At 39.2% G+C, this 12094-nt stretch overlaps 1 protein-coding gene across 2 annotated transcripts in view; it reads left to right on the top strand.

The window, feature by feature from the left end:
• fat3a (FAT atypical cadherin 3a) overlaps nt 1-12094 on the top strand; it is a 135265-nt gene that overhangs the window by 107019 nt on the left and 16152 nt on the right. For both annotated transcript variants that reach the window (XM_055225931.1, XM_033976900.2), the window contains 12 exons: nt 74-271; nt 724-1173; nt 1421-1772; nt 2228-2362; nt 2459-2613; nt 3200-3433; nt 4367-4613; nt 5173-5326; nt 6791-7131; nt 8310-8468; nt 10835-11047; nt 11898-12011. In XM_055225931.1, coding sequence (XP_055081906.1) covers nt 74-271; nt 724-1173; nt 1421-1772; nt 2228-2362; nt 2459-2613; nt 3200-3433; nt 4367-4613; nt 5173-5326; nt 6791-7131; nt 8310-8468; nt 10835-11047; nt 11898-12011 — 2752 coding nt within the window. The remainder of the gene's footprint in view (nt 1-73; nt 272-723; nt 1174-1420; nt 1773-2227; nt 2363-2458; nt 2614-3199; nt 3434-4366; nt 4614-5172; nt 5327-6790; nt 7132-8309; nt 8469-10834; nt 11048-11897; nt 12012-12094) is intronic.

Genomic DNA, 12094 nt, shown 5'->3' on the forward strand with positions numbered 1-12094 from the left:
GCAGTACTTATTATTAGCCCTTATCCCTCCGCTAATTGAAAACCATGATTGTAACTCACTCTGTGTTTCTCAGGAGAACAAACCGATTGGCACCAGCATCATTCAGCTGTCTGTGGTGGACCTGGACTCCTCCCACAACGGGCCACCCTTTGACTTCCACATCCTGTCAGGGAATGAGGGAGGCGAGTTTGTGCTGGAGAGAGACGGGACGCTCACAGCCAATCAGGTCTTCAGGAGAGACCTGGCCACTGAGTATGTGTTGCAGATCAAGGTAAAGAGACATCCTACCGTTGTTCCATGCCAAATACATTTTATGTGCAGTATAGTAATGATAATAATCTCTTAAATTTAAATCAAGGGTGTACAAACTCTTTTGGAACTAAGCCAAAGTGGAGGGTCATAGACTGGTGATCAATGCAAATTGACAAATTGAGCCACCTACCTCACCATTATCCAAGCTTGAGAGCTTACTGTACCACTCCTCTTTATTGCAGTTATCGTGGCAATGGAATAAAATTAAAAAAAATATATATATATATACCGGTATATATATATATATATATATATATACCGGTATATATATATAAATATACAAATTCAAATATAGTAGTCATTGGGAAAATTCTCCAAGAAGTCTGATGTCAACAAAAAAAATCTTTATTCTGTTACTGTTCAGTTTTAGGTGGAAATAAGTTAACTTTTAGCCCCTCTGTTTACTTTCAGGTGTCTGACTCAGGAAAGCCCCGCCTCTCTTCCATCTCCCCCATCACTATTCGGGTGATTGAGGAGAGCCTGCACCGTCCCGTAGCTCTGCCTCTGGAGGTGCACATCATCACCATGGAGGACGAATTCCCCGGAGGGGTCATAGGTCAACTGCACGCCACCGATGCTGACCCCTATGACGCTTTGACTTTTGGCCATGCCCCCCCAGCCCAGCGTAGCCTGTTCAAGATTAGCCCCAGAGATGGAAAGATCATTGCTTTAGGAGGGTTAGACGCCGGACGGTACTCGCTGAATGCTAGTGTTAGCGATGGGCGCTTTGCTGTCCCCGTGGCTGTGAATGTCCATGTGGAGCAGGCCACACCCGACATGCTGCGGGAGGCCGTCACTGTGAGGTTTGAGAGTGTGCAGCCCAGAGAGTTTGTGGCATCTTATCTGAAGAGTGTCTTAAAGGTGAGGAATAAAAGTGGGATTTAAACTATTAGTTAAATAGGTAAATATATTTATCAAGAAAACTGTACTTTCCACAGAAGATTCTGAATATTTGGTATACTAGCTTCAAATGCACATTAATGATATTTTGCAGTTATTTCCACCTTATTCAAATTTTGCATTTTAATTGTCAATATGCAAAAATAAACAGAATAGATTAATAGAAGAATCAGAGTGTTTAACTATATTAACTTCTACTGTGTTCCAGGTTTTGCAGAAAGCGGCAGCTTCTCAGCCACGGGACATTGTGCACGTGCTCAGTCTGCAGCCCGTGGAGGGAACCCCTCAGCTGGACATGCTGTTGGCTGTGGAGACCGGGGCAGGGGGCTTTTATAAGGCCGCTTTCCTCACCCAGAAGCTGAGTGCCTCTCGGAGGAGGCTGGAGGAGGTGCTCAGAGTGTCGGCTATTTTGGATAAGAACTGCTCAGGGCTAGACTGTCGGGGGGCACAGTGTGAGCAGAGTATCACACTGGATTCTCACAATCTGGCAACCTACAGCACCCCGCGGGTGAGCTTTGTGTCCCCCAGGTTTTACCGCTCCTCCCGCTGCACATGCACTGGTAAGAATAAGCCATTTTGAAGCATTAAGGATCAGTGTATTAATAAGCTCCTGAATGCACAAATTACCGTTTGACCCTTGTTGGCTTCTAGTATTGACAAGCAGCTCTGTAATGCATATTAATTAACTATAACAACAGAAACCTCCTGTTTTTGTCACTTACTGCAGTAGTCCTAATCCTAATTGTTACTAATCCTAATTGTCCTAATTGTTACTGCATGCAAATATAATTTATGAAGTATGCAAATGTACATGAATGTTTATGTTTTACTCTCTTACAGTTAATTGACTTACTATAAAACATATATGAACTGTAATACAGTCCTGACGTACTAGAAGATATTTGTTTTATACTGTTTTTTTTATTTCTCTTCCATACGAGATGGAAGGTAAAACATAGTCTAGTATGAAGGTCTTTTGGTGTAAATGACTAACTTTGTGTCCCTTTGGCTTTAGATGCAAGCTGTGCAGTTTTATCAGAGCAGTGTGAGGAGCAAAATTGTCCAGTTGACATGCAGTGCATCTCCATAGAGGCCACCAGAGGGCGCTATGCTTGTCAGTGTCCTCCAGGGAAACTGGGAGAGTGTTCAGGTGAATAATAAAAAGCAGTACTTGTGAAAAATAGAAAAATTGAATTGCAAAGCTGTATTTTTGTATGTATTTTTTATGTTATATTTGATTCAACAGGCCAGTCGTCTTTGAGTTTCTCGGGGAACAGTTATATAAAATACAAAGTGACAGATCGGCTTCAGACAGAGCTGAAGCTGAGTCTGAGGATCAGGACTCTGCAGAACAAAGGCATTATCATGTACACTCACACTGAGCCCTGCACTGTGCTCAAGGTACTTCTACTACTACTAGTACTACTACTTACTTTGTGGTATACTGCTGTCCATGTCACCTCAAATAATATATTTCTCTATAAGTAAAGTATTAAAGATTATATGAAGTATCCCTTGACCTTAAGTAAAAAATACTACCATAAAAAAATCCTTTAGCTGACTTTAGTGCTTATTATATGTTACACTACCAGATGGCAGTATGATGCTGTTTTTCCTACACTGAAATATACCATATAGTATACTGAAACTATCAAACCAAACTAATAATAATTATTATTATTTGTATTAATTAATTCATTTAGTTATCTATTTTATTATTATTAAACCTAAACATCTATGGCCATAAACCCAACCCATGTAATTTTTCCTCATGGGTTTTTTTTTTTTCATAGGTTTCAAGTGCTATAAAATTAAGACTGTCACCAAGTCATAAACAATCAGCATATGTGTTCATTTTTAAGTGGCAAAATGTTCTCAAAACGGTATCTGTAACAGAAGAATATAGGTTACATTTTATATTCATTGGTGAAATCATTCCCATACATATGATACGAATACAACAATGTATTATTGTTTCTCTGTGTAGCTGGAAGAGGGAAAGCTGTGGTTCCAGTTGGCCTGTGCCTCTGGATCAGGGGATACTCTGGACCTGTTGGGGATTTCAGGACGTCCCATCAATGACGGCAGCTGGCACACGGTGGCGCTAGAGCTCAGTCAAAATGTGAGCAGTTTGGCCATAGATGACAGTTATGTGGAGCAGCGGCGCGGGCCACTCTACGCCCCCCTCGGATTGGACAAGACCATCTACTTTGGAGCTCTGGTAAACATTCACAAGATCTATTGATCCTGGTGTAGTCATAGTTATCCTGGTTCAGGCTCTTATTTAGTGTGAAGTATGTTTTTAGTTCCTTGGTAAACTGTTTATTTCTAATACTATTTACTATTTCTAGTATTTATTTTTGTTGTTCTGTTTAAGTAGAAGTAACAGTATAATGGTATGTAATAGAACATAGAACATATTACAAGTTAAATTATATTTATGTGTGTGTGTGTATATATATATATATATATATATATATATATATATATATATATATATATATATATATACCTTTCCACCTTCAAGGCGCTCAAAGCACTTTACATCAAGGAACCACCCACCCTTTCACACGCAGACACTGGGGATGAAGGACAAAATGACAGCATTCATCTAGAATCAGCTAGAATCGCACTGCCAACCTGGCGGTCAGTAGATCTGACCACTCTGCCAATGATATTTATGTCGAGTGGATTTGAACCACCAACTTTCTGATCAGTGGACAAAAACACTCTACCAACTGTGCTACTGTGGCCCTCTATTACTGGTAGTAGTAGTAATGAAAGTAGTATGAGTTCTAGATTTAGTAGTTGGAGTATGATATCAGTTCAGCTGATGGTTGGGCTTTTAATAGCTTGTAATAAGGCTGTAGCTGATGTTGAGCCGAGCATCATATAAGGTTTGAAATTTTATTTATACAAAGCTCCGTAGTTAGTTGCAGAATTCATTAAACAGTTGAGTGCATTTTGTAATAAGTTAACTGTGTTTTGTGGAAAAAGAATGTCGAATGGTCGAGTCAAAGTATGGATAATGATATTTGAACAGAAAAAGATGGATCTTTACATCCTCTCATTTGTAGTATACTTAAGCAATAGCACGAAAAAAATAAAGAGTTTTAACCCCAGTCTATTGTCACACTACTCTCTTTCCCTTAAGGTGCAGCACCCATCGTCCCGTGGCCTGGTAGTGTCACAGAAGGACCCTCGGGTGCTGGAGGGGTTTCAGGGCTGCCTCGACTCAGTGATGCTCAACAACAACGAGCTTCCTCTGCAGAACAAGCGCTCCCGATACGCTGAAGTGGTTGGTCTGACCGAACTCAAGCTCGGCTGTATCCTATACCCTGACCCCTGTGGGAGCCGGCCCTGCCGCAACGGAGGCAGCTGCACCACACTGCCCTCTGGAGGTGGGACACAGAACTGCACTATCACAGCAATATAATTCATGGAATCTGGGTCTACATATCTTGATTGAAACTGGATTGTCTGTGTTCTTTTACACATATGTAGGGATAAATGTTTAAAGTATAATATTATAAGGATTTATATGGGACAATAGTAAAAAAGGAGAATAACGTTAGTGTGTGAGTGAGCAAGTTAGCATAAGATTTGGTATTTTTTGGTATTTATTTGTAAAAAAAAAAAAAAAAAGCAGATTAAACTCATGATTCACAAGTTTAATCTTTATTTATATCAGTTTACTCTGTATAAGTAGTTGTTTTTGCATGCAGTTGTTGTATTGTGAGCACAGGTTGTGTGAAATATATAGATCCGTAATAGTTTTCAGAGCCACCTTTTTAGTCGACCAATACTTTTTAATTGAAAATGTTAATATATTCAAAATTTTCCACAGCAGTGTTTAATGAAGCTTCTTGTTAATTTGTCTCATATTTAGACAACAAAGAGTCATTTTTATGTGATTTCTGTAAGTTTTGTGAGTTATTAATAAACTGTTTTATTTGTCAGGTTTCTCATGCACCTGCAGCCCTCAGTACACTGGGGGGCAATGTGAGCTGGAGATCACTGCCTGTGTCCCAAACCCATGTCAGAATGGAGGAGTGTGTAAAACCATTGGCAACGCGTTCCTCTGTAGCTGTAGGAGGGGCTTCAAGGGCCTCACGTGAGTTTGGATTGCAACATATACACATAGATTTGGTGACTGTGTACAACTAAACATCAAACCACATTAAGAATTTAGTACACGTTTACAATAGGTTGCAGGTATAATTTCAACCATTAAGTTTCAATAAATAAAGTTGTTTGCAAGAATTTCTGAAAGGGAATCGTTCTAAAGATTTTTGCACTCAAAGCCCCACCGTGTATCTACTGTGTATCTTTTAAGCCAGAAAGAGATTAAAAAAACGCTGCTTTAATGTGTGTTTTTGTATTTCATTGAAAAACATAGCAAAACACATATCCTTATGGTGAGTGGGCTTGCATCTCCATAAACTTGACTGCTACTTGGCCTGAAAAAGGGCCTCTGAGTTCTTCCATGGAAATATTCCTTCCTATTTTGTGATCTGGCATAATACTCATCTATGTTTATGGAGAATTTTCCAAAGTATAAGTTTAATGTTCTGTTTCCATGGAATAATGCAGGTAATGTGCCACATCCAGAAAGTTTCATGGTGTTGCTTTAAATACTTAAAGCCTTAGTTGTAGCTGTTAATGGTCTAATTTTAAATAAGTCAAACAACTGCAAATATTAGACGTTTAATTTTTGAAGCCGTAGTTCTGCTCTGTAACCACTAAGGGGCAGTGTTGAACTTTACTTTTACACTTCCGCCGTCTACATCTCTCTCTCTCTCTTCACCTCATCAGTATTCAGACACAGTAGTCTATATGCAGCAGTATATAAATAAATAAAGTCTAAAGTCTTGGTGGCACCAATCCAGGGCTCCTGCTGAATCTGCTCAGGGCTTATCACAGCCTCATAATGCTCCACTACAGGAGAGACTGCTGCCTCCGATGCACTGAAGTCTGACAACAGCAACAGAATCTCAGTACATTGAATATTGACATGCACCACAATAAATGGCCTGTCTGCTCAAAATGGGTCATATCTTCACACGGTATTGTAGTAGACAATGTCATACATTTTGTGTGGTCATTTTGGCTTCTCTTGTTGGAACTCTGGCAAGTTTTAGTTCAGGTCAAGTCTTTGTTTAGACATTGTTTAATCCTGTTTTAGTTCTAGTTGAGAATTGCTAGTGCAAGAAGTTCTAAAATTAAAGGTTCACCATTTATCTTTTCTGGTGGAGTGTCTGATACCTGCTTGTTTCCACAGAGACAACCTAATCAATCTGAGGAAACAAGCATGTGATCCCATCAAGCCAAGTTGTAGGTCAGATCTGTGGAGAGGCAAATCTGCAATAAATATACTTGAATAAATGCAAGATAGATAAGTTTAATGCAATGCTGTGGAACATTCCAGGCAAAGCAACATCTCCATGGAAACAAGCAGGTGGTAGACAATTAGCATTTACATGACAGAAAATTGTGCAAAATAGATTTCTAAAGTATAAATACAAAACTGTATTAACAAAAACAATTTGTCAGTTTTGTGCCTCCTCTCTCCCTGTAGGTGTCAAGAGGATGTAAACGAGTGTGACCGCAGTAACCCGGAGGGCGAGTGTGAGAATGGAGGAGTGTGCGTCAACACCCATGGGTCTTTCTACTGTAACTGCACCGCTGGGTTTGTGGGACAGAGGTGCTCCCTTCGACCTGTGGTGGTCCCGGACATGCAGGCGGGACACGCAGTGGTCGGGAAGGAGGAGCTGATCGGCATTGCAGTGGTCCTCTTCGTCATCATCACCCTCATCATACTCTTCATTGCTTTCCGTAAAAAGGTTTTCCAGAAGAATTACTCAAGGAATAATTTGTCGCTAGTGCAAGATCCTGCTACAGCTGCACTGCTTAATAAAGGTAGGTGAGGCATGCATCTGCTTATGTCAGCTCTGATATGATTTAATAGCATTGGGTCTCATTCATGAATGTTTTCTTTAAATATGTTCATAACTTCCACTTGCTAAAGAACAAATGCTAAAAGAACCCTGCGCCAGATTCACAAAGCCAAATTCCTTCTTAAATGACAGCTGCGCCTAATTCACAAACGTCCAGATATGAACATCCCAACTCTCATTTACATTTAATTTACATTAAAATGTATATTTATTTACTAAGAAACACCCTCTGAACTTCCATATATGGCCAACATAGGCTTGGCATTATGAGAGGTGAAAGTGCAAGTGCAAGGGAGAGTCTACAAGGAAGTCAGGCAGAGTGTGTACTGCTGTGTGTTCAGCTGGAATTAAAAATGTCCAAACACACATGAATACGCTTACTGAAATAAGCCAGGGTTTCCATTATTCAATTTATTGTGTATTCTTCAAGTCACGGCAAATAGCGAGGGCAAGGGTAAAGATGTATGCGGGTGCGCTCTGGTCATAGTTGAGTCCAGCGCGGTGACCAGGTGCACGGTTGTAACAGTGGCCCATATAGAGTGCACTGGGGCTTGCACACAGAGGCTGGCACTGTTGCCACAGCAAAACAGCAGCCTGTATAAAGTCTCTTAGACCAAACAAACTACATGCTCCATAAATCTCCTCATAAATGTTAGTGTATCACATAGTAATTTTTTTTTAAAGAAATTATTAGAGAAAATATGTAACTTGTAATAATGTAGCCATATTATTCTAAACAGCTATATGTTTGTAGTTTGAGTTTTCACATTTTTATTTTATTTTATTTTTTAAATATGATTCCACTGAAATGAGTATGTAGTATATATAACCCAGGTAAAGATTCACTATGAATCACTAATATTGAATGCATTATCATCATGTATAAAGTATTTGATTGTTAACTGATTTTACATATCTACATAGAAGGTTAGAACGGACTAAAACACGTGGTAGTGTTTTGAATAATAAAACGACAAAAATAATTATTGTTCACTGGCAAAAATCAAAGTCTTAGTTCTGTTTGGCTAGAAAAAAAATTATCTTAAATATCTGGAGACCAAAGTAAACTAGAATTTACTTAACTTTTCTTTAAGGCTGTATCTTATGTGATTTACTTTTCTTTCCCCTGTTTATCTTCAGCTAATGGTGTCCAGTTTAAGACCCTGCACTGTGGTGTGGGAGACCCCTTGAACCTCTACGCTGAGCCCACTGTGGTCGGGGTCGGGGGACTGATCGGACCCCCTCAAGTCCCAGTCCGCCCCATGGCCTACACACCCTGTTCCAGGTTTAAAGTACAAGGTGGGTTTTATTAAAAACTTGATTTCTAAAATATGATACTATTGTTTAGTTAAAGTCCCTGCACACATTTTTTGTCCATGTATTTGAGCAAAATTTGTCCCAGTACAGCTATATTGTATAGGGAGATCTTGAGGAATTCTGGTTTCTGAAAGCATTTTTTTTTTTCTGACTGATGAAAATTAAGCACCGTTTTCATAATAATTAACAATTTAAAACCAAATATTGTATTTTTTTGAACTGGCAAAAGTCCTCAATAAAGACCTACGAACAGGAAACTGAAAGCCATGAACAGAGTTTAGCAGTGACTGTAAAGCTAACAAACATTGGCATGCTAACAGTACACTTCCTGAATGTCAGACGATGTAAACTCCTTATAATTAGATACAGACAGCACACAGCATTCTCATTTCTACCATAAGACCATTTAAAATATCTTTCTACACACGTGGACAAAATTGTTGGTACTCTTCGGATAATGAAAGAAAAACCATAATGGTCACAGAAGTAACTTGAATCTGACAAAAGTAATAATAAATCAAAATTCTATGAAATTTAACCAATGAAAGTCAGACATTGCTTTTCAACCATGCTTCAACAGAATTATTTAAAAAAATAAACTCATGAAATAGGCCTAGACAAAAATGATGGTACACCTATAAGTTTATAATGATGTCTGTCACGGTTTGCGTGTGGCGAAGCCGCAAAATTCCATCTGAATTTTTGGAATTTGCTCCTGTTTGCGCATGCGAAGTCCGATTTGGCTCAAATTCGAATCAGTTGTAAACTTTCTGCCTAATTCTACTGTTTGTGAAAGAAATAAATTTGGCGCAACAGCGCCCCCTACAGAATAACTAATATATTTGTATTGAAGGCTGAAAATTTAGTTTTCCGAAATGTTATCAAATTTGACACAAAATTCCATTGGGTCATCCCAATCAATAAAGTCAATCAGACCCATGTGATTTTTTGCACTGTTTGCCATGGCGATGCGCCAAACTGCCAATGTTATCCTAAAGCAGTGGTTCTTAACCTGGGTTCGATCGAACCCTAGGGGTTCGGTGAGTCAGTCTCAGGGGTTCGGCGGAGATCAAGACACGCACCCAACTCATATGATTCGCGGACTGTGAGCATCTCCAGACGCTGGCCGTGTCCCAATATTCAACAAATGCACCCTTTGATGTGCCTATTGAAGTACCCGCCCAACTTGAATGAGCCGTTTGAACAGCATAAAAACATAAAACGACATAAAAACGAAGAAAAGGAACAGACTGCTGTGAAAATGACATGAGAGTGGCCAAGGTGAAGCCATGCATTTCTGAGCTGGTCTCTCAAAGGCAACAGCAGAAGTTACACTGATTTGCAGTAAATATTCATTATTATTCTAGCCTGATGGAAATTAGGTGATGTGTGTGTGTTAAAATGTTAAAAATAATAAATAGCATAAATACAATAAGTTAATTATTGGAATACATAAGGTTAAAAATTAAAATGATTTCAGTGTGGTAGTATTAAAAAGGTCATGTCTTTGTGAAAAGACATTTTCACAAAGTGAAATTTGTTGTGAGTTCATGCTTTGTATTGGTTTTATGTCTTGAATTTGAAAAAAATAATATTTTATTTTTCAATAAAGAAGGGTTCGGTGAATGTGCATATGAAACTGGTGTGGTTCAGTACCTCCAACAAGGTTAAGAACCACTGTCCTAAAGGGAAACCTCCCAATTTTTCCCATTCACGGGAACAATATTAGTTTCATGGAATAATGTGAAATTTGGCACCATGACTCTTCATGTCATCCTGATCAAAAAAGTCAATGGGACCCATGTCTTATTTTTCACTGGGTTGCCATGACGATGAGCAAAAGAGCCCATGTTATCCCAATGGGAAAATTTCCAAATTTTAGTACATTTCAAAGTCTTATGACAACTTATTCGCTTCATTGAGGAATGTGAAATTCGGCACAGTCACTCTTCAGGTCGTTCCCGTCACAAAAGTCCAAGTGGCCAAGTTTGTATTTTGCATGGTGTTGCCATGGCGATGTCTGGAAAAAAACCCATGTTTATGCATTTTGTGCATCTGCACTTCCAGTATCTTTTGATTTTGTTTGATGACAAGTGCAGCCCAATGCCGCAATGAAACAGAGCCAAGTGGCACGCCAGCGCCACCCTTAGGGACTGCCGGGTCGGCTGAGTGCGAAGCACAGCCCATGAGGGCCGTTCGATGCCGCTTGCGGCTTTCATTTATTATTACTTTTGTCAGATTTAAGTTATTTCTGTGACCATTGTGAGTTTTTATTTCATTAACTGACGGGTACCAACAATTTTGTCCATGTCTGTATATTTATACCTAAAGTAAATGTTATTTTGTAGATGATCCTCGGTTGACTTTGGAGAAAATGGTGGATGGTCGGACAGTGGAGCAGACGGAGATGAGCACGTTTCACCCTGAGTCCCCGCGGTTCCTCACGGGGACCACCAGGAGGGGAGTGGTGGTCTGTAGCGTAGCCCCAAACCTGCCTCCTGTGTCCCCCTGCCGCTCTGACTGCGACTCGTTGCGTAAGAGTCCATGGGATAGTGACGAAGGTAAGGCTTAAAAACACTTTAAAATGATCAAATCAAAGACCCATTCAGTGTTATAATGGACGGAAGTTGCCAAGTTGGAGAGATGAAAGTTCTCTAATAATAAGGGTTGTGGTTCAGTTCTTCTGCCTGAACCATTGTGTCTTTGGAGAAAACACTTTCCCTGCCTGTATGATGGAATTTCAAATTTGGTTTTAATTAAGGGAACTAAAATAAATATGGTTACTATCTAATCCCTAATACAGATGATAAGGGCCAACATTCATTTATATTATATTATGAACATACCTTTTAACCAATAAAGAAAACTGTCTCTTGCCTCTTTCTGAGTGTGTGATACTGTTACATTCTACAATCTGAAACACTCAATAATATTTCAAGTTAATACATTAAATAACCTCTATCTCTGTTATAATGTTGTTTCCTCATCACAAACATACCTGGAGTTATGTTTCTTTCATTCACACATGTTTAACACACAAACTCTGCATATTTAGGCTGAGTTCATCTCTCAAACAGAAAACTCTCTGTTCCACATTGTCATGTCATGTGATAATACAGAAAGTGCTCAAATGTGTTTTTAAACACCATTCATCTTCATTAGAATCATTTGGATGATTTCAGTCCTGCAATTGCCAATCTCTGCTGAACAAAAGGTAAAACGTAGCTGTTAACTTGAAAACTACTGCTTCATGACATCACAAGGTGGAACAGAGCATTTTGAGCTTTGGACATGTAGACAGACTAACAGAAAGAGATTACTCAAATATGTGTAAATGAACACTAATACAAGTATGTTTTTTGACATATTTATTACAACATACCTGATTTCCTGTCCCCGTTGCCCTCTCAGGTAAAATGGTGGACTTGGCTGAAGAGGTCACATGCTTTTCAGGCAGTAACAAAGGCAGTAACTCAGAAGTCCAGTCTCTCAGCTCCTTCCAGTCAGATTCCTGCGATGACAACGGTAAGACACATTTTAAAATATTAAATAGTCAGAATCCATGTTTTAATATCTGCTTTTGACAGTCATCACTGGACATCACATTT

Source organism: Periophthalmus magnuspinnatus, chromosome 13 (genome assembly GCF_009829125.3).
Source record: "Periophthalmus magnuspinnatus isolate fPerMag1 chromosome 13, fPerMag1.2.pri, whole genome shotgun sequence".
NCBI lineage: Eukaryota > Metazoa > Chordata > Actinopteri > Gobiiformes > Gobiidae > Periophthalmus > Periophthalmus magnuspinnatus.